The 27,927-nt window shown below is 51.5% G+C and overlaps 2 protein-coding genes across 2 annotated transcripts; one reads left to right on the forward strand and one right to left on the reverse strand.

Annotated features, from left to right (window-relative positions):
- Positions 1 to 34: 34 nt before the first annotated feature.
- AAMP (angio associated migratory cell protein) lies at positions 35 to 5,046 on the forward strand. Its single transcript, XM_068138888.1, has 11 exons — positions 35 to 167; positions 513 to 665; positions 1,076 to 1,195; positions 1,341 to 1,480; positions 1,592 to 1,736; positions 1,884 to 1,967; positions 2,253 to 2,368; positions 2,705 to 2,805; positions 3,292 to 3,382; positions 3,657 to 3,811; positions 4,080 to 5,046. The coding sequence occupies exons 1-11, from the start codon at positions 80 to 82 to the stop codon at positions 4,153 to 4,155; spliced, it is 1,269 nt and encodes a 422-aa protein (XP_067994989.1). The 5' UTR covers positions 35 to 79; the 3' UTR covers positions 4,156 to 5,046.
- Positions 4,771 to 27,133, reverse strand: ARPC2 (actin related protein 2/3 complex subunit 2). Its single transcript, XM_068138889.1, has 10 exons — positions 26,961 to 27,133; positions 15,580 to 15,614; positions 14,470 to 14,582; positions 12,498 to 12,543; positions 11,722 to 11,908; positions 10,677 to 10,770; positions 8,300 to 8,426; positions 6,939 to 7,039; positions 6,363 to 6,463; positions 4,771 to 5,268 (listed from the first exon to the last, which is right to left on the reverse strand). The coding sequence occupies exons 1-10, from the start codon at positions 27,032 to 27,034 to the stop codon at positions 5,244 to 5,246; spliced, it is 903 nt and encodes a 300-aa protein (XP_067994990.1). The 5' UTR covers positions 27,035 to 27,133; the 3' UTR covers positions 4,771 to 5,243.
- Between the last annotated feature and the right edge of the window lie 794 nt (positions 27,134 to 27,927).

Genomic DNA, 27,927 nt, shown 5'->3' on the forward strand with positions numbered 1-27,927 from the left:
GAGGGCGGCGTGTGGGGATTGGCCGGGGCGGGGTGAGCAGCGGAAGCGGCGGCGCGGTAAGGTGTGCGGGCAGGCTAGCATGGAGCCCACCGAGGGCCCGGAGGCGGTGAGCTTCCACGGCGACGAGGAGATCATCGAGGTGGTGGAGCTGGGCCCCCCCGGGCCGGGTGAGACGGGGTGCCCCACGCTTCGTACCAGGCAGGACCTGCAGGGCTCCGGCCTCTTGCCAGGGCACTGGTCCCACTCCGGCCCCGCCCCAGCGCCAGGCCCGGCCGCGGCTCCCTGCCTGTGTCCCCACACCAGGCCTGCGGCTTCTCCCCGTGTCGCGCCCAGCTTCTTTGTGGCTCCTCTGCTCTGCCTCTCCTGAACACAGTGGCATCGGGATCGCGTGTCTCGCCCCGCCCGCCGCGCTTCCCCGTTCCCCGGGGTCCTCCCAGTGCCCTCTGCTGCCTGCCCTGGAAGGGCCGAGCCAGGCAGGCCGCGAGCCGCGTCCTGACTTTCGTTCTCTGCAGATGACCTGGCCGACGAGATGGAAGACGTGGACTTTGATGACGAGGGGGCAGAAGAGCCCGATGCCGAGGGTTGGGATACGGAGGAAGATGAGAGAGTGGAGGATAGCATGGAGGTGCAGGATGACAGCGATGTCACATTCTCCCTCCACTCAGGTGAGTGGTGGGTACGGTCAGCAGCAGCATGAGGCCTCTCATGGGACTAGGTCCTGGCCTTCCCCAGCATGAAAGGCTGCAGCAGATCCTTGCCGGGCTGCTGTCTTCTGGCTGTTCCTGGGACACCCATCATAGCTGAGGGCTGCTTTAGGCTGTCCTTGTTTCTACCCTACACCCTGGTAGAGAAGCCCTTTGAGCCTCCTACTATGGCAGCTTGCACTGGCTTGGCAGAAAGCTTCTGCTGCTCTTCCCCCATGGGAAGAAATGCTTCCCACTGGTTTGTGTTGGGAATTCAGTTTACTGACATCCACCCAGCCCCAACACTGCATGGGATTTTGTTACCCTTGGAATGTCAGGTGGGGTGTGAGCAGCATCCAAGCCATGTAGCTTCTCTTTACTGTTCTGTGAAGCTTCTGTTTTCTGCGTAAGCCTTGACCCCAAGACCAACACGCTGGCAGTGACAGGTGGGGAGGATGACAAGGCCTTTGTGTGGCGTGTGAGCGATGGAGAACTCCTGTTTGAATGCTCAGGTGAGGTGCTTAAGGCTGTCTGAGTGAACAGCTGTGTCCCCTCCTAGCCATGTCTCTCTGGACATGCTGTTCCTCAGCCAGTATTCTGCTGGAGCTCTGGCTGTCCTGCTTGGCCTGAGCAGTCTCTGTCTCCTGACATTTCTAGGACACAAGGATTCAGTCACCTGTGCTGGCTTCAGTCATGATTCTGTGTTTGTGGCCACGGGTGACATGTCTGGGCTTATCAAAGTGTGGCGTGTGGATGCCAAGGAAGAAGTGTGGTCATTTGAGGTGGGGGACTTGGAGGTGAGTGGTGGCACCCCTAGTGATGCGTGGAGCTCATGGCCTGGCAGCCAGGACTCAGCTGGGTGGCAGGGGGTATGTGACCTCTGTGACACTGCCTGTCCCTCTGCCCAGTGGATGGAGTGGCACCCTCAAGCCCATGTCCTTCTGGCGGGCACAGCTGATGGCAACTCGTGGATGTGGAAGATCCCCAGTGGAGACTGCAAAACCTTCCAAGGCCCTGCGTGCCCGGCCACGTGTGGCAAGATCCTGCCTGATGGTGAGGCACAGGGACTGTTCAGGGTGGGAAATGTCACTAGTAGTTCCCGCTGTACCATCTGCCCTCCTGCTTCTACTAGTCTGTGCTGAGTGGGAGGTAGAGGGATGAGGGAGCTCCAGCTCTATCTGCTGGATCTGTCTCACCCAGGGAAGCGAGCAGTGGTGGGGTATGAGGATGGGACCATGCGCATCTGGGACCTGAAGCAAGGAACTTCGCTGCATGTCCTGAAAGGTAGGGAAGAAATTAATCACCTGGGTGCTCCCTAATTGGAGAATGACCTCTTCCAGTGGGCTCTGACCTCATTCTGGTTGGCTGGCAAAGCAGCACTCCAAAGCCAGGGGCTGCTGGATAGAGCTGGTCACTGCATTTCCCTGTCCCCATAGATGTCTGCTTCTTGCCACCAGGGTGCTGGCAGAGGCAGGCAAGGTGGAGGCTGCAGGAAGGTGGGTTTCAAAGCCCACTGGGTCTTCTTTGAGGAGGACACGTGGAACTCATGCTGTCCTGTTTGCCCTCCAGGGCAGGATGGTCACCAGGACCCCCTGACATGTGTGGCCAGCAACCAGGACGGCAGTTTGATCATGACGGGTTCAGTGGATTGTTACACCAAGCTGGTCAACTCCACCACGGGCAAGGTGGGTCTGTGCTGGCAGGGGCAGAGCCAGGAACTCTGAGGGAATCATCCTCCCATGCCCTTGCCCTGGGAAAGATGGGCGTCTCCTGGAAGTTGAGGGCTCTGACAGCCCCTAGCAGCCTGTGGTGGCCACGGCAGCCAGCAGGAGGCGCCCTCGGCCAACAAACCGGCTTCCTCTAGGCTGGGGGGGATCACCGGGCTCGTAAGAGGAACTTCTCCCTTGTTTTCTCCATGGAGCTGAGGTCTTTGGGGCTGGGTCTTGGTGTCCAGGTGGTCCAAGAGGGTGTCAGTGCAACTGGAGGTTCCTTCTGGGACCAGACAGTCTCTCTCCTTCCAGGTGGTGAGTGTGTTCAAGATGGAGAACATGGCACCCAAGGCTCCTGGCCAGAGTGAGGAGGCTGAATCCAACTCGGTTGAGTCGTTGGGATTCTGCAATGTGTGAGTATGGGGATGTGTGGCCTGGGGGGTGACAGACTGTCTTCACTGCCAGACCTTACAGGACCATGTTTGTTACTAACAAACCTGTTTCCTTCCTTTGTCCTCGTTCTGCTCTCACCTCCCTTCCAGTTGGCTGTGGGTATCCCACGTCCCTTTTGTGAGTAACCATCACTGGAGGTGTTTAAGAGGAGTCTGGATGAGGCACTTGGTGCCATGGTTTAGTTGATTAGATGGTGTTGGGTGGTAGGTTGGACTTGATGATCTCAAAGGTATTTTCCAACCTGGTTAATTCTATTTCATTCTCTTGTCTTCTCCCTTGTGAACCTTTCACTGTCCTGTTTATTTCCTGAACCAAAGTTTTTTATGGCTCTGGTCATCAGGTCGTCCCACACATTCTCAATGTGCTTTGCCTTTAACTCTGCTATTTCATGTGCTTCCATTCCTGCTTCCCCTAGGCCCACCTAACACCTGTTCCCCTCTCTGCAGGATGCCATTGGTTGCTGTAGGCTACCTGAATGGCACACTGGCTATCTATGACCTCTCCACACAGAGCCTGAGGCATACATGCCAGCACAAGGTACTGCCCTACTCCTCCCTAGGCCTGGGGGGCGGTGTCAGGCATTGTCTTTAGGTCCATCTGGATCATTTCCCAATTAGTACTTCTCCTTTGGCCTCTTGGGCTTCCCCAAAGGCAGCTACAGTCCTGGCACAGAGGATGTCCGCAGAGGAGAGCCAGGTGCCAGGGCCAAGCTGTCTGTGGCAGACCACATTGCAGGGGTGGAGGGCACAGGGGGAGCGCTGAGACTTCTGAGGGTCCTCTGTGCTCACCCTGTGGTCTCCCCCTGCCCCAGTCAGGGATTGTGCAGTTGCTGTGGGAGGAGAACTCAGCCGTGGTGTACACCTGCAGCCTGGACGGCGCCGTGCGGCTCTGGGACGCCCGCTCGGGGAAGATGATCAGCGAGTACCGAGGGCACTCAGCTGAAATCCTCGACTTTGCTGTCAACAAGTGAGTGGGGAGCTCTTAGACCCCTTCCTTGCTGGGGGGAGGGAGCAGAGGGGGCAGGGGCCTCCAGCCTCAGGAAGTTCAGTCACAAGATGACTTTCCTTTAGGTGCCCCTGGGGTCTGGTTCCAAGCTGGGGACACAGACCCAGGTCCATGCTGAGAATTGAAGGTCTCAGGAGGGAATGGGGCACATCAGAGCTGGGCCAGAGGCATTGGTGAGGGATGTCCAAAGCCCCCAGCCCCATCTCTGAGCTCTGTCTCTCCCCTCTAGGGACGCCTCCATTGTGGTGACAACCTCTGGTGACCACCAAGCCAAAGTGTTCTGTGTCCAGCGCCCCGACCGCTAGGAATTGCTGAGGCATGGTGTGCTGATGGTTCATGTACAGAAGGATAAGGGAGATGGGTTTCACCACCCATCTCTAGTGCCTGCTTTGTAATTTTCCAGCCTGCCCTGCTTTGCCTTCACCATCTGAGGCCAAGCCTGGGGTTTTGTATGAAAATGTCTTTATATATAAATTATTTCACCTAACTGGATGCCATCCACTCTGCTTGTTGGGATGAAGAGGACCTGAGGAGCTGTGCTCCCTGCCTTCTCAGGGATCTCCCCAGCTTCCAACCATGGCTTGAGGATCAATGGCAGACAGTTTTATGCTGGTCTGGGTAGAAGCAGAGATCCCCCATTCTAGCTTTCCCTATTTGGGGGAATGAGGGGAGCAGGGTAGGAGGTAATGGTGCAGATTGCAAGCCAAGGGTAGGAGAAACCTGCTCTGTGCGGCCCCTGAGTTTTCCTACCACAACAGGGTACTCACTCCTGGACCTGGGCACAGCACCCCCCGAACTTTAGCCCCCAAGACAGAGATCACCAGACTTAATTTGCTCCAGGATACAGTAAGTGTCCCCCTTGTGCCTGTGACTTCCAGGGCAAGGCCACATGTGTTGACAAGCCAAAGCTTCACAGCCCCTTAAGATAGAAAGATCTCCTTTATTAATGAACCCCAACAGTATTTCTTCAGATACAGGAGTTTTGAACTCAAATACTCAGAAGAAAACAAGTTAATATTGCATTATTCTCATAAGAAATACTGCAACTTACTTCTGGTAACATATTGCAAAGCGAAACAGCTCGAAAAGAAAAAACAAAAAAGAAAAAAGGGAAAGAAAAACAAAAAGGAGAAAACAAACAAACAAATGGAAAAAAAAAAAAGAGGAAATTAAAGTCAATCAAAGTGGAATTAAGGTTTTTGTTTCTTGGAACGATCGAGTCCTCGCAAGCACAGCTCGTTTCTGCAGATTACTCCCCCAACTGTTGTACAAACAGACCCCGATTGCTTGAATTCCTTTATGAGCCCCCAGAGGTGCAACATTAAAAGCTACGATTATCAGGTAGCGAGTGCCCCAACCTTTGTCCTCCACGGCAGCCTCCCGGGCCCTGGCGTTAACGGGTCGTGAACGTCTTCCCCCTGAAAGGATGCGGAAAGAGGTCAGCGCGGCGCCTTCCGCTCTTCTGGGGTGCCCCGGCGCGGCTACGGGGCTTTTGGTGGGGTGCAGGCAGGCGCCGCCACTCTGGAGCTCGCGGGCACTTGTGGCTGCAGAATTGGGTCATGGGGCTGTGGGGGTGGGGTGGGTTTTACAGAGGAAACAATCCTGGTGCCCTGGAGCAGAATGCTACGGGGACGGGCTGTGCATGATACAGGGAAAGGACACCGAGGGGTTCTGGGATCAGCACAGGCTAAAGGACCTGAGGGAAAGACTTTCACCTGACTGCTCTCTTCCACCCATTTAGCTTTGGGTTGCTTTATTCATGAGGCAGAGCAAACCAGCCAGCACAGTGGCCTGGGAGTGCTCCTGCCCCAAGCCATTTGCTGGCCACAGGCAGCTGGGGTCCAGGGAGCTCCAGTGTTGCTGCCAGGAACAGGTTGCCTAGGGAGGTGGTAGAAACCCCATCCCTGGAGGTTTTTAAGGTCAGGCTGGATGTGACTCTGAGCAACCTGATCTAGTGTGAGGTGTCCCTGCCAAGGCAGGGGGGTTAAAACTAGATGATCTTGAGGTCCCTTCCAACCCTAACAATTCTATGATTCAAACCTGATCCAGCACCCACAAACCCCTCTGAAGGATGTGGCCACTCTTGTTCATGAGTTGGAGCTGCCACCAGAGCGAATCAGCCAGCTTTAATACACCAGCCCCACAAATACCACCATGTGCTCAAGAACAGCGGAGATGTCAGGGCCTGCAGAGCCACGTACAACAAGGCTTTTGCAAAAGACCTGCTGGCATGGGGCTTGCCACAGACCCAGGTCCTACAGAGGACACACGAGACACATAGTGAGTGTGATGAAAAGGAGCACAGCAGTCCTTGGGAGGCCAGCATTCCCTGATCCAGTCTCTTGCTTCCAGGCACCCAGGCAAGCACCTCGCTGTGGAACAGCCCCTTTGTCAGCACATGAGGCCCTGGTCTCTCTACACTCAGAGTATCCCAGTCCTCCTCAGACTGGAGTGTGCCAGGCTGGTGGCTGGCAGAGAAGCTGAGAGAGCTGGGCCCTGCTCTGGTACTCACGTGATTGTTTTCATTTCTTTCTTCTCTGCGTCCGGCCGGGCCCGGTTCAGCACCTTCAGGAAGTCGGATGTTTTCGCCCGCATACGCGTGTGAATGTAGGCCTGTGTTTCAGCAGGACAAAGTGGGGACACGTCAGGATCCTGTCTTCCCAGCTCAGCTTTCAGGATGCAGGGTTGGAGCCTGGGGTCTTTCTGCCCCTTACTGGGAAAACACCTAGCTCTGCACAGCCATGGTGCTGTGAAGGGAGTTCAGGAGGCAAGGGTGAAAACCGCTGCCTAAGCTCTGGTCCAAGCCAGGTCTCTGAACAATTACCCTCCTTTCTCTTCCCAGAAAGGAAGGAAACCATAAGGGAAAAATCCAACCTCACTGCTAGGATGGGAAGCAAAAAGGCACTGCCTGCATCAAAGAGCAGGGGGAAGGTGATGATGCTCATCTGCCACACCTGCATGACTGGGGGGGCAATGCCAGACCCTAGTGCGACGTCAGGGGGCACTCCTGCCCTGTGCCCTTCGGCTGCAGCACCCAGGTTAGATGGCTGAAGCCACCCTATATCCCCCAGCCCTGTCCCCTTGGTACCTTTGAGCACTTGATGTGATAGTGCAGGTAGTCCCGGAATGTGTGGATCAGGTTGATGGTGTTGTCTCTGGCAGCAGCATTGGTGTGACGGGGGAACAGCACTGCAAGAAGGTGACACAAACCCTTAGTGCCTCCCAGCAGCCGCGATTTTAACTGCAGGGGTCTGCAGTGTTTTGCCACATCTGCAGCAGCAGCCCAGACTCTGTGCTCTCGAGGACACAAGGGAGGTCAAGTGCCCAGTGATGACAGCACTGTAGGAAACTGCATGATGCTACATCAGTCTTGGGAGAAGCAAACAGGAAAGAGCTGGAAGGCAGACAAGGGCAATCAGGCTGCTCACTGATTTCAAGATTCAGTTTGCCCTGGGATCTTGAAATCAGTGGTGGATCTCTGCCTGGCATCTTGCCAGCCCAATGACAGTCAGATGTGGTTACTGCAGAGGCCTGGCTCATTTTTTCCACAGGCTGGCATTGTGCTTAAGTGTCCCAGATCCAAGGGCTTTTTGGCTGGTGATGATCTCACCTGGGACTGTGAGGTAACAGGGAAATTTTGTCTGACAAGATCAAAGTCTCGCTCACTGTCCCATTAGATGGGCCCTCCTGTAGCTGGACAAGCTGCCCTAACCTCAAGGCACCATTCTCAGCAGGGAATAGAGGCAGTGCTAAGTTCATCTTCCCCTGCAGTGTCTATGCTCCACCTCTGAGCTGTGAACTGCAGGAACACTGGCCTGAGACACCCTAACAGCACATCCAACCGTGGCTCCCAATTTCTCTGTAAGAGACCTTTCACTTTGAACAGAGCAGGGCTTGGATTGTTCAGCTCAGCCCTCAGCACTGCTGCACAGGAGGAAGCAATGACTGCTAGCAGGTTAGTACCTCTGCAGGCAGGGGAAAGTGGTTAATCAGACATGAAAGCGTTTGATCCAGAGCAAAGATGCAGAACTGGAGAAGCAGAGCTCACTGCCCTGCTCCCCCATTGCCTCAGCTGATCAAGCTCTGCACAGGTGCCTACAGCTGGATAAGGTACAAATATGGTCACATGAAACACCCTCAAGAAACTCACAGCTTCCACAATATCACAGCAGAGCCACACTTCCCTTGCTCCCAAATGCTGAACTTATTTTGTAGGCAGACACTAAATAGCTCTTGGCCTGCTTCCACACCTTGCCCACAGCAGAGCTGTGGTGATCTGATGCCAAAAGGGACACACCTAGAGGGGCAGACTACACAGACTGCAGCTCCAGAGCCCCTTCAGCCTCCTACTTGAACACTCAAGAGAAGGTGAACAGCTTTTTGTTTTTCATTCAGCAGCAGGAACCACTCCTTCCCAGGTGTCCCCAGGCCTGAGAGCTGCCTGCTTACCAAAGGTGATGTAGCCAATATTGTCACCAACGGCCGCGTCTGTATCTTTCAGCTCCAAGGGCGGCTCCCTGTGGCTGAAGAGCACCTGTGGGGCTGTGTGACTGGCCCGGCGACCCTCTTTGAACTCCTGAGGAAGACAAAAGTGAAGGTGAATCCCAGTGGAATACTCCCAACACCACACTGGGAAAGCAAATGGGGTTCCCCACTCTCACACAGCAACCGAGCAGGTTTCTCAGCCTTCCCTGAAGGGGCCTGAGTCAACCAGGCCAAACAATCCTTTGCCCCAACAAAACCATACCAGAATACATGGCTGCCCCAAATTCACACAGAGCCCCAGAGCAGCCCCTCATCTGGGGCAGCTTTCAGCATCACACTTTCTGCTGTGGATGTCTGGTGGAAGGGACACCTCAGTTTGAGGAAGCATATGGGGCAGCACAGTTCCTCAGAAACAGCCAACAGCATCAATGCTTCCAGTGAACACAGGCAGTGCACATCACCCCAGAGGAAAGGAAATTCTCAGAAGGGGCTGTGATGTCTTCATTACACCTAGGATAAAGGCTCTGCTGTTTGAGAAAGCATCTCCTACCAGGAGACTCTGCCTAGGCATTGAGTCATCTATGGGGTTTGAAGCTTGTATGCAAAGCCTGCTTCTCCTATGATGTCTCTGCACCTCGAAACAACATCACCAGGCAGAGAGATCACTTCTGCCAGGGAACCTCTCTGACAGCAGCTCACACATCACATGAAATGAACTGGCTCAGCATTTCAGGAATTGTAGTCCCTATGTGGGACTGGGAAAGCCTAGACACCATTCTCCTGTCCCAAGGTAGGGCAGCCTTCCCTACGCCTCACTGACCCTTAGTTCCACTTTCACATCATTAGCCACCCTCAGCCTCTCCTCCACTCTGAGTCACCCTGGGAAGGGCAGGAGCATCTGTGTCCCTTTTAGAGAACCAAGTAGTTCACCAGGGTCTCCTTGATGAAATGATTAGCTTGCATTTTGGCCTGCTTATGCCAGAGGGTGAAATGGTTCAAACGGCTTCACCAGTTAGTTCATGGTCAGATTTTCTCCATGAGAGCCCAGATGAGCAGCTACCATGCCCGACTGGGCTCTGTTATGCAAGAGTAATAGCTTGAGGGAAGAAGCCAGTCTGACTCAGTGGAGATTCTTGTGGCTGGGCAGGAGCAGGGTTTGCTGTTGTGAAAACCAAGAAGTTGGGATACTGAGATTCTGGGATAGCCTCTACCTTGAAGTCCTGCCACCTCCCTGGGAGCCTCACAAACCCTGTAGTGTTCACCTCGCATCTCCCTTCCAGTTTTAAAAGCTGAATTCCAGGCTGTGGGATATGCTGGTAGAGAAAAGCTCAAAGCCAGAGCAGATACCCTGACCGTAGGTAAAGGACAGAGAATGAACTACAAGGTAAGATTCCTATCAACATATTCTGTTCTAAGGACTCCCAACACAGGCAAACTGGTATCCAGTCACCTAGGCCAGTGACTTGCTGTTCACCAGCCTGTCAGCAGCATGGCATGAACAGATGGGGTGAAGGTCCTCTAGCCTTGGAACACCCTGCAGGGCCACACTCCACAGGCATGCCTGCTCAGGTTGCCCAGGTCCTTCAGCAGACACAAGGTGAGAGCTAGATGGACCTGTGACAGGGATGAACACAGGTACCAGAATGCACTGAGCATTCCCAGCTGTAAGTCAATGTCTCAGTCTCCATGGGCTGCATGTAGTGGCTAACATAAATGTTTCCTATGGGCCTCTGAAGGCTTCCCAGCTAAGTGGCTATGCAAATGGTATCCGAGTCCAGACGTACTGGGCAAGCCCACAAACTAAGCAAATTCCTAGCTCTGAAAAGCTCAAATTTGAGAGCCCATTGAGGCATGTGAGAGCAGCCACACTGAGCTGCAGCATTTGAGCATTAGCAGGAACAAACTTTGTGGTGAAGGCAACCCTGGGCACCATCCTAGGCATGGCACAACGTTGCCTCACCCCTTCTGCCTCTACAGCCTCCCCAACATGCTCAGCTCTTCAGATGGCTGCACTACCGGGCCTTGAAATAGAAGTATTCACCATGGTGTTTCTCATCTGTAACACATAATGTGTTTGATTGACCATATGAGCAAGATCATCAATGAAAGAGATGCCAATGCAAGAGCCTGGATTAGAAAACTTAGTGCCTGTGCCTATTTGACATGGCTCTTCCATCCCAGAGCAGCCATGCAGTTGTGGAGCCCTGCAAAGCATTTATGTACATTAAACTGTCTGTAAGCTCCCTTCAGCCCAATGCCTTCTTGTTTGGCAATGCTGCTTAAAGCAAGAAGGCACCTGACTGGAAGATCAGATCCCCTCCCCATAGTTCAGTTTCCATACCTGCATAAACACCTTTCCAATCACCACGTCATCATCATCTTTAAATACTGTACTGAACACAACTGTGACACGGTCCTTTTTTGCCTCCACATACCTGCAGGTGGGTGAGAGAGGAGAACCCAGCTGTGAACAGGAGCTAAGAAGTACAAGTGGATGAGGAAGCAACCACGTGACACAGTCAAGTAGATTCAACAACCACTCACAGGCCTGGCTGCCAAACATTTCTCCTCCCTTGAGACAGTAGTTACAGAGAGCAAAACATTTCTGTTGGGAGGGGCCAGTTCCTCCTGCATGCAGCCACAAGTGCTGCCACTAACAGACACTCTTGTGTAACATCCCTGCGGCTCAAGGGATGAGCATTACACTCACTGGATACTTCTGACAGCTGAGGACAGGCCCTTATTAATTACTCTGCCAAGTACAGAGCAGTAGGATTTCCACTACAGCCTACAGCTGAGAGCAGGAGCAGACAGTGTATTACCAGCTGACTCCCATGCTTGGTTTGAACACTTGGTTAGGCCACACCTCAAGTACTGTGTCCAGTTCTGGGCCCCTCAGTTTAGGAAAGATGTTGAGTTGCTGGAACATGTCCAGAGAAGGGCAACAAAGCTGGAGAGGGGTTTGGAGCACAAGCCCTGTGAGGAGAGGCTGAGGGAGTTGGGGCTGTTTAGCCTGGAGAAGAGGAGGCTCAGGGGAGACCTTATTGATGTCTACAACTAGGGAAGGAAGGTTGTAGCCAGGAGGGGGTTGGTTTCTTCTCCCAGGCAACCAGCACCAGAACAAGAGGACACAGTCTCAAGCTGCACCAGGGGAGGTTTAGGCTGGATGTTAGGAAGAAGTTCTTCCCAGAAAGAGTGATTGGCCACTGGAATGGGCTGCCCACGGAGGTGGTGGAGTCACCATCGCTGGAGGTGTTTAGGAAGAGACTTGATGGGGTGCTTGGTGCCATGGTCTAGTTGATTAGATGGTGTTGGACGACAGGTTGGACTTAATGATCTCAAAGGTCTTTTCCAACCTGGTTAATTCTATTCTATTCTATACTTACATTGTTTCATCATCCCTGTAGTGGATGACAGCTCTTTTTTCTCCTTCTTTGCCCTCTTCCTGGAATTTGAAATACTTCTCAAAGACCGAAGCAAAGCAGTTGCGCTTCAACATGCCAGCTTGGTGCACGATAGCGTCCTTGTCTGCAGGAAGGTTTTCCAGGTCATAGAGCAAAGAGACATTGTAACCTGGGGAGGGACAGACACAAATCTTAATCATTGACCCAGGGCCCTAATGAAGCCAGAGACATTTTCTACAAAGAGACGCCTCCAGTCCCACCTTTGTTCAAGCCCTCCCAAAAGCCCCAGGGGTGAGTGCTTCCCACTCCAAGCACTGCCAGAAGCTGTGCCTGAACTCTGTGTGTGGCCATGGTAACGTCCCTGGGGCTCCTTCCTAAGCTCCCAGACACATGTGCTGCCTGAGCTGCTCCCAAGTTTTTGCAGTGAGTAGGAAGAGATGCTGTCACAGGTAACCATGGTTTTCCTGTGTTTTACAAAGCATCTTAGAGAAGAACAAAGACCCCAGCCGTGAGGAACAGAAGCCTCCTGGAGGATAGCTGCAGCAAGAGTTACAGCTTGTGCTGCAAGCTAAGTTATTTCAGCCCTGAGGTACCTGATCCACCTTTTGTACAGTGGCTCAGGTACCTCAATGCACAGAAAGCCCCAGATACTGAGCTCTTGAAAACTCAGGGAGCCTTAATCTGGTAATTTATGAGGCAATCTAAATAATTTTGGAACTGCATTCAAAGGCACACAGTCAATGTTATTGCAGCATTACCTGATTCAGGATTTACCAAGTAGTTTCCATAAACTTTCTTCAAGACCTAGGAAAGAAATTAAACATCAAGAGCACAGGCTGTCAGAGTTGTTTCCTCCTACACAGCCCAGGCTATGGCTGGTCTCCCTTTAGAAACATCACTATGGCATCTGACTCCCCCAGCCTTAAGTGAACGTGGACAAATGTTAAGACACCAACTAGTAGCTTTACTGGCTGCTCTTGCTCTAGGCAGAGCTCCCTGAACCACACCGACAGGGGACTCTGCAGGACAGCACTCAGAACTGGAACTTTTTTACATCCTTGCTAGTCCTTCAACTTGCACAGGGAAGAAAACCCCTATGCCTTCAAAGGAGAACTGTCAGCAGAGCTTGTCACCACAGAGCTGGGGGCTACAACCTTTTTCACATTCCAAGACAGATGCAAAGTGTGCCCTGTCCCTCTCCTTGCAGGAAGGCCAGTTCAGAGCAGGGGTCAGGCACAGTGTGGCTGGGCAGCTGCCTGCCCTGTCTCGGCCTATTGCACAGGACAGATGGGGATGGAGGGGAGCCTGCCAGGCAGTTTGGATGCCTCCCAGAAGTGAAGCCGCCTACAGCACAGCAACAATCTTTCTTGAAACAGAATCACTGCTGAATTTTGCATCAATGGCAATTTCCAACTGAGCCATAGCTCTGTGTCAATGAGGGGGCTGGGAACAGGAGGTATTTTACAGAGAAGAACATAACAATGTGGTGGCAGAACTGGCCCTCCTGGGATGACACCCACTATCACACAGAGAGGATGCATGGGCTTTCTGCATGCCACAACCTCCTCTCCATAGAAAGCCTGCCTGCCTGCAGTGGCCCAGGGAGATGCTCTGCCCTAGCAGGAGCCCTACGTTGCACTCCTCACAGTGGGATTTCACCAAAGGCAGAGTAAAACAAGCTCCATCATCTCCAGGGAAGCACAGAAGGCAACAGTTTGCTAAATGGTGATTTTAAAATGCAATTTCTACTTAGCACTCTCAAGGCAGTCCTACAGACATCCCATTTTCCCCTAAAATCTTGGAAGCTGCCTTCTGCCACTACTGTGGGGGCCGCTGGTGCACAGTGGTGTAAGCCATTCACACACAGTGGTTCTCTTGGAATCACACACCATACCACCAATCCTTGCTGAATGTACTAGGAGGAGTCCACCATTTGGGCTGCTTGACTCTTGTTTGCCAGCAGCAGTACCTTCAGTAGCAGGCAATGCTGCTCCTAGAAAGCTCTACATATAGGAACCATGGAAGCAGACATCCAGTCATATTTTCAGTTTCATTCTGACTGCAGCTTGCAGTAATTCACTCTGGGTTCAAATCATCAGCCTCACAATCAGCTCATGGAGCAGTTTCCTTGTTTCCCTCCAAGGACAGTCACCCAGAGGCAAAACCCTGCTGAAGAATCTTGTTTGCTACCATGCAGAGATTTGAAAACTGACTCAGGAACTGAGTCACACTTCCTGTCTCACCACCCAACCACAGCTCAGAGAGGCTCCTTCTTTCTACCATAAATGGCCCTCCACAGTCCCAGCCCCTTCAAGAGGAACTGAACCTGCTACTTCACACAGCAGCAGCAAAAAGGGAACCAGCTTGAAGATCAAGGGCTGCACGCACAGCAGGAGCCCATCACTCACTCTCAAGCGTGGTTAGTCAGAAGAGCAGTACCATGGCACTCTGGATTTTTTTCCTTCATTCATGGGCTCAGCACATCAGTCAGGGAAACTATTTCTACATAGTCACTCATTTGGACTTTCTAAATTAGTGTCATATAAAATGACTTCTTATTCAAAAGTGAGTGTGAACACACTTTGCCCTTGTCTTCTAGAAAGTGGGACTCCTGGCTGGCACAGGCCCCTTTGACCAGCACTGAGATTTTAGCAAAGGGGCAGAGTTAGATGCTAGATCCATGAATATAGCAAGAACATTGCCCATGCTAAGCCAGAGATGGTCGCTCACCTCATCAGCACCGTGTTCCTGGAGTTCCTTGTAGAATTTCAGAGAAATACTGACCATCACTTTTGTCTTGTCTCCATTGGGGTTTGAAATATGGTAAAGGACTCCATCGAAGTCTATGAAGCAAGCAAGAGAAATGTGAGGAAACAAGAACCAGTTCCTCTTTCTGAGGGACGTTCTCCCTGCATGTTCTAGGAACTGCATAAAGCAACACTGTTCCCCCCACTCCAGCTCTCATGTATACACTAGAAAAGAAAATGTGCCATTAAGGAAAGTGGTAATGTCATGGATGGAGACCTGTTATTATTTAAACAGATGAAACAGTTCTGACACCTGTCCATCACAGAAGGCTTTAGTCTAGCATCATTTAGCATCCCTGGGAAATCTGCTTTCATCACACGAGGACACAAACACACAGAGACACCAGCCTTCTGATTGTCAATGCAGAAAGCGACTGCTGTGCCCACTGGGCCAGAGCTGTGGCCTGGAGGAGAAAACTTCTCTGCCAGCAAAGACAGCTCAGACACTGCCTGCTGAGACAGCTTCCACTTCACTGCAGAATGGGCAGGGGAAGGCAACCCTCCAGCTACCTAGCAAGCTCCACCTCCCCATGCAGCTTACACATTCTTAAAAACAGTACAAAAAATTCAGTTGCTGAATGAACACTTGAACTTCCCAGGCACTTCTCATCCTGGAGAGCAAACATCAGGCAATTAATTCATCTGGCCTGTCACCCCAAGGCGGCTTTCTAACAACCCAGACCAGATGGTGCTTAAGACCTAATAATAAGTAGCGCTGAGGGCAGGACTGGAGAACAGCAAAAGTAAAAGAAAACAATTATGCAGCACCCACACTCCAAACAAAGCAGTGCCACCACTGAACTCAGCGCTGCGGGTGCAGTCCCAGGGAAGGTGGATGGACAGAGCAACCAGCGAGGCTGCTGACAAAGCCCCAGCTTGGGGGGTGCTGCAGGGTGTCCACACCATCTGCCCCTGTGACTCTACTTCCCACACAGCCATACCAGGTGAATTTGAGCACACCAGGCATAACCATAGGCAGACTACTTGAACCAGCCTTTTTTTCCAGAGAAGTCAAGAGAGTTGTGGAGCTCACCTGCAAATGTTACTTCTACTGCCTCTGGTTTATTCCTAAAAGATAAAAAAAAAAAAAAAAAAGAAAAAAAAAAAGAGGTGAGAGCTCAAATAGCAGCCTCCAAACTGTGTAGGAAAGAGGATTAATTTACACCACCTTATTTCTCACAAGCAGCTCTGCCTGAAAACCCTTCAATCTCCTGCTGTTCAACTTGCAGATAACCTTCAACAAGAGATGTTAGGACCTCTCCCCCTTCCTAGGAACATCAGCTTTACCCCAGATGATAAAGATAGGTCTTGAAGCTTGCAGAGATTGTTATTATTTGTAGCTTATTAGCAGATTTTGAGATCACAGATTTTCAGTTAGAAATGTCTGAGAAGCTACTTGTCGCTAAGGAGCTGGTTTTAATGAGCGCCTTCTCTGTAGGGAACAGCCACGATACAGGTTTGGGGAGAGAGGCTCTTTTGTAAGTTCCTGTAATACCAGCTCATGGAAGGGACCTAGAGGCTGAGCAGTCCTTCCTGACACAGTGCCCCTTTCACCATCAACAACAGCTCTGCAAACACATTGGGATCATTTGCTCATAGGTAAGGCTCTTTCCTTCTCCAAGTTCAGGGCTAGAAGCAAACCACAGAAGGAAACTTTCCAGATGTATGTTTCATCCCCTTCCCCCACCTCCTCATCTCTTCCAAAATAGTATCACAGTATCAGTCAGGGTTGGAAGGGTCCACAAAGATCATCTAGTTCCAACCCCCCTGCCATGGGCAGGGACACCCCACACTAGATAAGGCTGGCCAGAGCCTCATCCAGCCTGGGCTTAAACACCTCCAGGGATGGGGCCTCAACCACCTCCCTGGACAACCCATTCCAGGGCTTCACCACTCTCATGGTGAAAAACCTCCTCATCACATCCAGCCTGAACCTCCCCACCTCCAGCTTCATTCCATTCCCCCTAGTCATATCACTACCTGACATCCTGAGTAGTCCCTCCCCAGCCTTCTTGTAGGCCCCCTTCAGATACTGGAAGGCCACAATTAGGTCACCTCGGAGCCTTCTCTTCTCCAGACTGAACAGCCCCAACTCCTTCAGTCTGTCCTCATAGGAGAGGTGCTCCAGCCCTCTGATCATCCTCGAGGCCCTTCTCTGGACACATTCCAGCACCTCCATATCCCTCTTGCAATAGGGGCTCCAGAACTGGACACAGTACTCCAGGTGGGGTCTCACCAGGGCTGAGTAGAGGGGGAGGATCACCTCCCTCGACCTGCTAGCCACACTTCTCCTGATGCAGCCCAGGATCTGATTGGCTTTGTGGGCTGCAAGTGCACACTGAGAGCTCATGTTGAGCTTCTCGTCCACCAGCACCCCCAAGTCTCTCTCCTCAGGGCTGCTTTCCAGCCAGTTACTGCCCAGCCTGTATTTGTGCCTGGGATTGCCTCAACCCAGATGCAGGACCCTGCACTTGCTCTTGTTGAACCTCATGAGGTTGGCTTGTGCCCACCTCTCCAGCCTGTCAAGGTCCCTCTGGATGGCCTCCCTTCCCTCCAGCGTGTCTGCTGCACCACACAGCTTGGTGTCATCAGCAAACTTGCTGAGGGTGCACCCAATGCCACTGTCCATGTCACCCACAAAGATGTTGAATAAGACAGGTCCCAGGACTGATCCCTGAGGGACTCCGCTTGTCACTGGCCTCCACTGGGACATGGAGCCATTGACAGCCACTCTTTGGGTGCAGCCATCAAGCCAGTTCCTTATCCATCTAGTGGTCCACCCATCAAACCCATGTGTCACCAGTTTGGAGACCAGGATGTGGTGTGGGACAGCGTCGAAGGCTTTGCTCAGGTCCAGGTAAATTACATCAGTTGCTCTCCCCTCATCTATTAATTTCATCATCTGCTCATAGAAGGCAACCAGGTTGGTCAGGCAGGATTTGCCCTTGGCAAAGCCATGCTGACTGTTCCCAATCACCTCTTCACTATTCTTCTGAGCCAGTAGTGCCTCCAGGAGGATCTGCTCCATGCTCTTTCCGGGCACAGAGGTGAGACTGACTGGCCTGTAGTTCCCTGGTTCCTCCTTCTTACCCTTTTTGAAAATGGGGGTGATGTTTCCCCTTTTCCAGTCTGTGGGGACTCCAACACTATGCCAACCACTTCTGCAGGAAAAAAACTATAGATCTAGGTTTACTCTAACACTGCTCAGTATGGTCTTTGGAATTCCTGGTCAGCAACAAGAATACCTCATGCGCCAAAGTCACATCATTTCTTATGCTGTGGGTATGAAGGTCTAATATCTTAACTTCTACTTGCCAGTTTGCCCATGATCTGTAGAGGAGCAGGGTCTGTGAAAGATATAACTGCTTCTGGAAAGGGATTCTGTTGTGACTGGCACCACATAACTGGTGACAGGTTGGACTTGATGATCTTTGAGGTCTCTTCCAACCTTGGTGATTCTGTAAACTACTTTGGCAGCTCCAAGTGGATTGGTATTAACAGGCCATTCTTCAACAGGAAGCAATGGAAAGGTACCTCAGTGCTGAGAGCAGGGGTGGAAAACGAGAACAAGACAAAAATACCAGCCTGTTGCTGCTGCTGCACAGCATACCTGTTTAATGCTGGCTACTTTTGTGAAATAGAGTACAGGCAAATGCTTCTGCTAACAGACATGAAGCCTCTAAACCAGGTCATGCACACCCATCTGAACCAATGTACTGAAATAACTGCCCACACCAATGCCAGTGTTGAGGTAGCCTCGTGACCTTTGCTATGTTTCTGCTGCACAATGACCAGCTTCAACCTTTTGGCCCTGTCCATGCACACGTACTCTGCTGGGTAACAGCTACAAACTCTGAGAAAGCTGAAGGAAGCAATGACTCAGTATTCTACTGTCCTTTCCCATATTCTTAGAAAGATTTCACTGATTTCTGACCCCACCCAGCAGAAAGCTTTTCAATCAGCTTTTTTACAGATGGCCTCACTCCTGGCTTCCACGATGTGCTAAAACTCAAGATGGGCAATGCAGGGAGACCAAGGCACTGAACAGCACTGATCCCAGACCATGCACCGGGTCAACAACATTTAACTCGAGTGGAAAGGGAGTAATTAACCCCCATCCAGAAATCCTAAGTGGAAATGACAAAGTGTTGCTGCTTCTTTAAAATTATTACCTGTGAAAAGCAACATCCCTTTTTGTGAGTAAGGACAGAGAGCCTCCTGCTGAAGATAAAATCCACACACTTAAAAGAAGCAGTGCAAGTGGACCCAAGACAGGACCTTTAAACTCTATTGCAACCTCTCTTGCTCTCATCTTTGCCTCCCAGCTGGGCCAGAGACGGAGGCTTACAGGGCACCCCTGGCTGCATATTCAACTCAGGCTCTTGGAAAGGGGAACAATTACCCAAGCCACATCCAAGCCACTTCTGCTCACTGAGGAGCACTCTGAAGAAAATCCCACTGATCCCACTCGGTCAGTTGATGCAGACACGTTCTCCTTTTAGAGCACCACACTCAGACTTGGGAATCAGCTTGGATGCCAGAATAAATTTTTTATAAAAACAGAAGCCTATGTAGGAAGCTTCAAAGATAGCACAGTCAGGCACACGAGAGCTAGGAATATTAAAAAGGATGCATCCTTAAACCTGGGTTCTGTCTGCTCACAGTTACGCTCTTCAATCCCCATTCCCCACACACAGGGAGCTGATGCCTCCTGGAGCCCCAGCTCCCAGCAGAGCCTCCAAACACAGGGATCTCCCTCTCAGCAGGAGTAATGCAGGGAGGCAAATGACAGACAGCAAACACTGGAGTGGTTTTGCTGAGGAAGGATGATTCCCTGCTCGCTCACCCAGTACCCCAGGTGACTGCAGTAAGATTGCTCTCCATGGTATTTAAGGAGCCATAGGAGGCCATGTACCCGAAGTCAGCTAATGGCTCTGCACAAGAGCCTTTGTTCTGTACACAAAAGCTGATGGCTGACACAGCCCCATTTTTGAACCTTTTGCCACACAAGCACGATTTTTTAGAGTAGTTATTTATATTAATACTGATTTCCCATGTGGCCTGGTTCTTGTACCTGGGGATGGTGAGGAGAGGAGATATTTAAGGCAAAAGCAGGTAACTAGGCAGAACTTTGGGTGCTGAATATTCAACTGTTCCCCAGCACAGCCTCAGTGAAGCGAGTGCTCACGTGAGCTGCATACAGAGCTCCTTGCAGAGCTCCACAGCAGCCCTGTCATCTACTGCAGGGTGGTTTTTCTGCCTTGGCTGGCACACACCTAAGTAGCTCAGGCCTGGGCTGGCCCAGAGGAGGACAGAGAAGCGTATCAGAAATGTAACTGGGAACAAAGTGAACTCTCTTGTTCTTTCACAGTTCATCAGCCTTACAACCCTGAAGTGCTTCTTTTTATTCCCGTGTCTCACCTCACTGCAACTATCCTCTCTACTAAAAGTACTTAACAGAAAAAGCATCTCTTGTTCTGTCATCAAGAAGTCCCCAGGCAGAAAGCAGAGAAGCTCTCACCTCCAGCCTCCTGTAGCTTCCGGATGAGCAATGGCACCGCCAGTCTCACAAATGTGATTACTTCCCCTCGACCTTCCACCAACCCCATCTTCTGCCAACAGAAATAGCAGTAGGGATGTGCTGAACACCCTACCGAGGCACAGCATGTCCTCTCTCTGTTTAGCCCTCCCAGCCCGCTCTGCTCCTGTGTGGGTGAAGGCTTCAGGCCGGGGATGCACAGCAGGCCTGAGAGCAGGGCTGCACCACTGTGGGGTGTGTACCAGTTATCATCAGGTTACTGGTGTGACCCCAAAGAGCTCTGCCTGCTCTAGCGTGCTCCAGTGTCCCCTGCCTCAGTAGTGAGACCCATCCACGCCTGTGGTGGGAATAGGTAGTTCAGCACCTCGGCACAGAGTGACTGCAAATCCCAGACATTCGTTTTGTGTTTTACTCTAAAGTGGAGCTCTGGGCAGCTGGGAGCTTGTTTGGGGTTCACTTCCACCACGACTCAAGTCTCTGAGAAGCAGACTAAGCCTGGCTATGCTCAGAGGATTTCAGACTGTACATCTGCTCCTGAGGCAGAGAGCTTCTGGGACCTCTGCAAGCTCCTTACCACCAGTGTTACCTGAACTATAGCCTCCCCCAGCAACCTTCCCTGTTCGCTACCCTCTGCATCAAACAGGCAATAAAACCAGCTCATACTAGGAATAACTGAAATGGCTCCTCTCTGCACTTTCTGCAAAACACTGCCTGAACTCAGGCATTAAAATGGCAGCGGCAGCAGTCCAGTTTCTGATAACACTTATCAGGTTTGAAGTCAAATCCACACTAAATCCTATCTGACCTCTGCAGCAAAAGGCCCTGACAGGTTTTATGTCTTCTTGCATTCCTCCTACTCAAGCAGCTCCTATGTTCCTTCTATCTAACACAGACCCAGCTCCAAATCCTATTTTTCACCCCAGCAGTACCTCCATGCAGAGCCACAGCGCCCATGGAGAGATGCCAGCGAGCACTTAAGAGCAATAGCAAATCTTTTTTCCCGACATTGCCTCAGTTTTGACTCGGACAACTTCCAAACTTCCCCACTTCATTCTCAGGCCACAGCGGTTCTTAGCCATATGTTACAACAAATTCAAGAACAGAAAAATAAAGACTGCAATTATACAGAGTCCTCATATTCTGTATTAAACAGACCTAAATGCAAACTCGGCTGACAACTGTATTGAAGCATCTCCCCCAGAACAATTACATCCTGTACCAAATAAAGGAGGATGGTAATCACTTTAAAAGCTGCAGGCATGCAGATATTCTAATCTCTTGCCCCAGAGGAGATGGAAAAAAGAAAAGAAAGGGGGTTATTTCGAAGCTTAAACCTCTGAGCAGAGCCTTTGCATCACTTGAGTTGACACAGAGTTTGGAGAGAGAGCCAGATTCAGTGACAGACTGCAGGCTCTTGCTACAAAAAGGTCACCCAATAAAAAAATTATGAGCAATGTCTAAAATTATCTTAGCAGTTCCTTCACTCCTGGGCCCTGCTCAGCTAACAAAAGCTGCTCTGCGTAAGCTGCGGGAGCGTATGAAAGGAAAGAGCTCCTGCAGCTCTGGCAGCACACCCACCACGAACTCAAGCAGGAGTGCTCCATCAGGCGGGTGATGCTGAGCAGCATAAGACAGCCCCCACGTGTGCCAGCTCTCCTCTCTGTTAGGTGACCCTGCTGTGGCCAAGCTTCTCCTTCAATGTGGACCTGACAGGGAGGCATTGAGGTTCTCAGTAGACAAAGCACAGGCTGGCACCACAGCGTTACAGGTATGGGTAGGTCTGCTTACAGTCAAGTCTTCGATCCATGTGTCTCCATTCCAGCTACAGGCAGGCAGTCCTTGCTGCAGTGATCCAGTGCTATGGCAGGTCTCTGGGGAAAAGCCTCATTTTGTGTACACCATTTGCTTTGTTTCTTTAGTATGGCAACTGATAGCCACTTTTCTCTGGTGTCAAGCACGGGTGGTGGCAGCAATAACAATTTTCAGAGGACAATATGAAGCAGGTCCCTCTTGGGAACCTGAAATAAAAACTGAGGCTGAAGCAATGATGAAACAACCTGCAAAAGCCTAACACTTTGCTGATCTGAGCTGCTCTTCCCACCTGTTCCCTGCACTACTGCTCAAAAGCAGAGTGCTACCTAGGTCCAGACCAAGCTAGTTCACAATCCACCCTTAATGCAAGGTCACCTTCCTTGGTGGCTGAAGCAAGATGTGCTGTGGCAGCCCAGGAGCTACACTCACCTATACTTTTACAACATTCAGTCAACATGGACAGCCAAGGTTTACCACTAGTGCCACCCATGCCATACTGAATCCAAGGGTATCACTTTCTGTTAGCAGCATCAGACAAGCAGTCCTAAGAGTCAGGCAGAGTTTCAGCAGGTGAGGTTGTTCTGGGAGAGATGTGCAACTCCAGCCTGGGCTTGTGAGGACACTGAGCCTGTTCTTCAGCTGCACCATAGCAAGGAGCCTTCACACAATGAATGGGATGAGGAAATTCTGGGCTAAAAATACCCAGTTTTGCCTGTTTAATTTTAACCTAGGTCACTTCCCCAATCCTGTTTCCCCTGAAGCCACAAAAACACTTGTCAGCAAGAAGGGTGGGGTGGCAGAGGAGCAACCTCTCTTTTTGATGGGGCTGCTGAGCTCCCGTGAAACACCAGAGCCACAGAATGCCATAGCCATTCCTGCAGGGAGTTTCGTGGTGGTGCTATGCAGAACCTGAGGCTCTGCTACCCTCCCAGCATGCCCAACAGCCTCCAAATCAGACTGCTCACATTGAACTCACTTCACACACCACATCATGAACAAGAAGTTCATACTACCCAGTTTCAACCAGTGGCCAGCCTCTCTGTCTGAAGTCTCAGCTCTACAGTCCACAAGCACCACAGCAACCACAGATGGGGAATACCATAAAGCACACAAGTGCAGCTGCTCTCAGGAGCTGCTCCTGCTCCACATCAGGGAAGTTCAGGCTTCAGATATTTTCCTATGTAGCTAATAGTCATGAAGCCCTACAGTTTTGTATCTACGAAGGGCTGTAAAGAAACCAATGGTTTAATTTGGGATTCTCTTCCCTGTGACTCTAGCCAAAGGAAAAGGCACACTGTTCCCAGATATGCCAATTGGTCTTATTTTACACAGTGGGTAAACACTAAGCAACAGTTTGAGAGAGATGATTAATTTACCAGCAATTAAGCCATGTATGGCTGGAAAGCCAAACCCCAGAAACTAAGCCCTCTGCTACCTTCATGGGGGCCAGTTAAACCAGAGCATGACAAAACTGGACAGTAAATCTGTTTTGGGATGGCAGCTCCTCCCTGTGTGTTAAACATGCCGAATGGGTATTTTCCAGATACAGAAGACAATACTCAAAATGTTTCACACTTAAAATTGTTGCTTTTTCTTCTGTCTGTATGGTTAGCAAAGGGAAGTAACGAGGAGGAACAAAATCTTCCAGCTGGTACAGCTCATTCCTCTCACATCATATTTCTATCAGAAATGGGAAACACCAAATGTGACTCCAGCCTCCAGGCAACTTTACAAATCGAAATGAATGAGTCAAAAGCCTATAGACCAGTTTATTCTATTTACACCTACAAAAGCTCACAAGCTGCCTGCCTCATTTCAACACACTTGTTTCCAGAACCTGATCAGGTATTGCTCCACTACAGTATTTTGATCTTTGAAAAGTTTCAGCAGCAAATTCCTATTGTTGAGTTATTTCAACAGATTTTGGTAGCTTTAGGCCTTTGTTTAAAAATGTGGTTGGCTGATTTAAAATGAGAAATGACAGTATTAAATTTAAAAGCCAGATGCATCAAAGTCCATTACCTGTCACCACCTAGATCTAAATACAAATATCACAGCTCAATGGTGGCTTTCTAAGGAGGTGAGATTTCCACAGGTTTTGCCCACAAAAAACACTACCTTTGGCATTACCCTATTTATGGTTGGATGCTGCCAAGCACCAAAGACTTTGTCAAGGGAGGGCTCTTAGAGATTAGGTGCTGCTTCCTGTGCTGGTCTCTGTCTGCACCCCTGTCAAAGCACCTTCCATACTAGGAACTCCAGAGACAGCTGATAAAGGTTTTAACATATGACAGTAACATTCTGAACAGCTATTAATACCAATGTCTAATTGTGACCTCCTTCTACATGATACAGTGAAACACAAAGCATCTCTCACCTGATGGTCCAGGAAAGTTTGGCAGGGAGCATACTGAATCATTCATTACCACAGCATGACCATGGGAAGCAGAAGAGAATGACACAGTCCACACCACAGAACAAATCTCTGGCAAGGGATCTGGAAATAAACCCCACCCAACTCCCATTCTGGTGCTGAAACCACCAGACACACCTGGCTCTGAGACAGCCACCACGGACAAATTTGTGCACTGCATGTACCCCATTCCTGGTTTAGAGCAAGGAATGCAAATCCAACTCAGCCCCAGTGCTGAGCTCACTCCTCCCAGTCATTAAATCCTTCAAGGCCTGGTCTTGACCTGACTGTCCTGTGTCCAGCCCCAAGACTCACATTGGGAAACCCATCACAAAATAGTGAAATACGTGAAATGCCCTCCTGCTTCTAGGCTCAGCACTATGGGAACGACCCCAGAACTGGGGCTGGAGGGAAAGGAGATTTCACATGAGTAAACACTGCACAACACCCATTCCCTAAAAGACTGGAAAACATGAGAGAAAAAACCATGCATTTCCCTGTACATCTCAGACCTTTGTCTCCGCCCTATGCTTGCCTGGACAGGAGAGCCTCAGCACAAACACAGAAGAAAATGCAGAAGTAAGTAACTTCCTCTCCTCCAGCAACATACTCCAGGCACAAAACTTATCTAGAAACAACATCTAAACAAGAGAACATGCTGCAGATAAGAGGCAGAAGTATAGCACCATCAGCTGCACTCTGAATCGATCCAGGAACGATTGGTACTCCAGGCAAGCGCGCTGACGCAAAAGTGAGGCTTTGCCCAACAGCACAATGGAAACTTCGGGGGCCTGCAGGCTGGTGCAGAGGGAGCAGCCCCAGCTCTGGTCACACAGAGCCGAGGCCTGAAGGTGTGTTTAAACCTGTAGACTGCGACCTCCGCACTTACACCAAACAGGGGACTCGTGCACATTCGTTTTGAGATAAATTAGCATTTTTGACAGACACCATTAACCTCGCTACACGTAGCATTTTCTAATGGATGCAGCTGCACTACCACAGCAGTCATTCGGGAACTCTCTTCCCAGGGCAAACCTGTTGCATTAAACCATCAGGCTCAAGAAGAATAAAAAGTCTGTGAGCAGCTCTGTTACCCTGCAAGGCAGTGCAGCCTGTGAAGTTGTTATTTACATTTATTATTTATTAACATAATCCCCCACAAGCCAGGCGACAAATCAGCTAGGAGGGGAAAGCAGGAGGAATGGACTCTGTCAGAGTTCTGCCTGCAAAAAAGCCTGAGAGCTTCAAAAGCCACTACAGCAAAAGGTGACACAGAACAAGGCACCTGCCTGGGGTGTCCCCTTCTGGAGCAGCTTGGGTTGTGCTCTTTGAGACTCCACCCCAGAGACAACACCCAGGGCTTTGTCTCTGTACAAAGGTGCATGGTTATTGATGGCAGCAGCCGTGCAGCGAGCCCACGACTAGCTCGGCTGCAAATGAAGACACTTATAAGAAGGACTCTCTTCCAAGATAATCTGCGTTCAGACAGGCACCTTTACAACCCTGGTGCAACACTCACAGCAAAATAATCACTGGCTCCCCAGGCACTGAACTGTCCCAGCCAGAGATGCAGGTGCAAACCAGTCCACACCCCAACCCAGCCGCCGTGGAAAGACACCCACCAGGGGCTGTCACAGAGCTGTAGGCCTGCATCCCTCCTGATAATGAAAGCAAAGAAGGGCAGGCTGGAATCTGCTCCCCAACCCCAAAGGGAAATGCTGAGGCTACAGATGCACACAGAGGCTTCCTGTTCCTTGGCTCCCCTCCCCCTCTCCCCCGATTCTGTGTCAGTGCTGGCACCACGCTGGGTCCACTCTAATGAAGGTTTCTTTACCCAAAGCAAACATCCCTGGAAATCCACCTTCCCCGTTCCAACTCGCTCCTTGCCTTGCTCCTCTCCTCCAGGTGTGCACCCCTAGTCCCATCTCCACCTCCAGCTTGCCTCCACACTGCAAACTCTAGCACCTTCCCTCTTCCTCCCCTAGATCTTCACACTGCCCTAGCACTAACCACCTCCACAAGCCCCATTCCACTCTCCAATTCTGCTTGCCTTACTTTCCTCCCTCATGCCCTGGAAATTCATTCTACTCCAGACTTTCACTCTGCCCCAGGCTATGATCACTGTTTCCAACTCGGTTACCCCTACCCAAACCTCCAGTATCAGCCTTCCTTGCAGCACTCTCTACTCGCATGCTGCCATTCTGTTCCAGCTCTGCCCTCCTTCCTTGTCCCACCTCAATGCCACTCCCCCAGAATTCTCCAGGCCCCCGTCCTGCCTTGTCACCACCCCTCCCAGTCCAGCCCCATCATTCCCCAGCTCAGCACCTCCACCGCCTGGCCCCCATCCTGCTCCTGTGTTTCCTCAGCACAGCCTCTCCAGTCCCTCGGCCCTCGTCCTGCCTCAGCGCTCCCTCCCGTCTCGCTCCGGCTCATCCTCTCCCAGGCCCCCATTCCACAACGGCGCCACCCACCCCATCATCCGCCGGGCTTGGGCGCCTGGCACCGCCCTGCCCCTGCCAGCCGACGGCCCCTGTCAGCCGATGGCCCCCGCCCCTCCCTCAGTCCGCCGCACCGCCACCTCCGTGCCTGTTCCCCTTCCCGTTCCCGCCCCGGTCAGGCCCACCCAGATCCCCACCCCCGCCGTCCCTACCCCGCGGCCGCGCCCTCGAACTTGAGCGTGAGGGTCTCCTCGATGATGCGGTTGTTGACCTCGAGCAGGATCATGTCGGTACCGGGGAGGGGAGGGGCTCTCAGGGAGCCGAGGCCGGAGGGAGCCGAGCCCGCTGCGCGCACCGGGGACCCGCCCGAGCCTGCGCCGCCGCTTCCGCTCTCGCGCCCGCGCGTCAGTTCCGGCCGCGGCGGAGCCGGCAGGAGACGGCGCAAGCGCGCCCCGCCCTCCGGGCTGACGTCACGAGGTGCCCCGCCCGCCGCTCCCGGGAGGAACCGGGGTGCGCTGGGGGTGTGCGTACGGTCGGGTAGTCCCGAAATGGGGCGGGGAAGGAGCAAAGAGGTGCAACGGGGCGCTGCGCGGGATGTACCTGGGGAGGCCTCCAGAAATGTAGAGGTCCCCCCCGGGCATGAAATCATTAAGAGCGGAAAAGACCTCTAATATCGGCAAGTCCGGCGATCACCCCAATACCACAGTGCACGCCTTCGGGGATGGTGACTTCACCACCTCCCTGGGCGGACCATTCCAATGCCTAACCATTTTTTCAGTAAAGAAATTCTTCTAATATCCAATCTAAACCTCCCCTGGCAGAAATCGAGACCATTCCCTGTCCTCCTATTGCTAGTTACTTGAAGGAGACCAATGCCCAGCTCACTCCAACCTCCTTTCAGGTACTTGTAAAGCACAGTAAGGTCACCAGCTTTGTCACCCTTCTCTGGACATGCTCCAACAACTCAATGCCCTTGTAGTGAGATGCCCAAAATTCAACACAGTGTTTGAGGTGCAGCCTCACCAGTGCCAAGTATAGGGGCACAATCACTACCCTACTGCTGGCTACACTATTTCTGATAAAGGCTGGGATGCTGCTGGCCTTTTTGGCCACCTGAGCATGCTGCTGGCTCAGGTTCATACACCTGTCAACCAACATTCCCAAGTCCTTTTCTGCTTG

Source organism: Melanerpes formicivorus, unplaced genomic scaffold (genome assembly GCF_026170545.1).
Source record: "Melanerpes formicivorus ecotype bairdi unplaced genomic scaffold, bMelFor1.0.p_v2 SCAF_5, whole genome shotgun sequence".
NCBI lineage: Eukaryota > Metazoa > Chordata > Aves > Piciformes > Picidae > Melanerpes > Melanerpes formicivorus.

Bases quoted from the DNA above. Each gene is read 5' to 3' on its own strand.
- AAMP (XM_068138888.1), top strand. From the start codon at position 80: ATGGAGCCCACCGAGGGCCCGGAGGCGGTGAGCTTCCACGGCGACGAG. The intron at 666-1,075 runs GTGAGTGGTGGG...TGTTCTGTGAAG, and splicing joins CACATTCTCCCTCCACTCAG to CTTCTGTTTTCTGCGTAAGC. The intron at 3,812-4,079 runs GTGAGTGGGGAG...TCTCCCCTCTAG, and splicing joins CTCGACTTTGCTGTCAACAA to GGACGCCTCCATTGTGGTGA.
- ARPC2 (XM_068138889.1), bottom strand. From the start codon at position 27,034: ATGATCCTGCTCGAGGTCAACAACCGCATCATCGAGGAGACCCTCACG. The intron at 8,427-10,676 runs GTATGGAAACTG...TGTCTTCCTCAG, and splicing joins TTGGAAAGGTGTTTATGCAG to GAGTTCAAAGAGGGTCGCCG. The intron at 6,464-6,938 runs GTACCAAGGGGA...GCTGAAACACAG, and splicing joins ATCACATCAAGTGCTCAAAG to GCCTACATTCACACGCGTAT.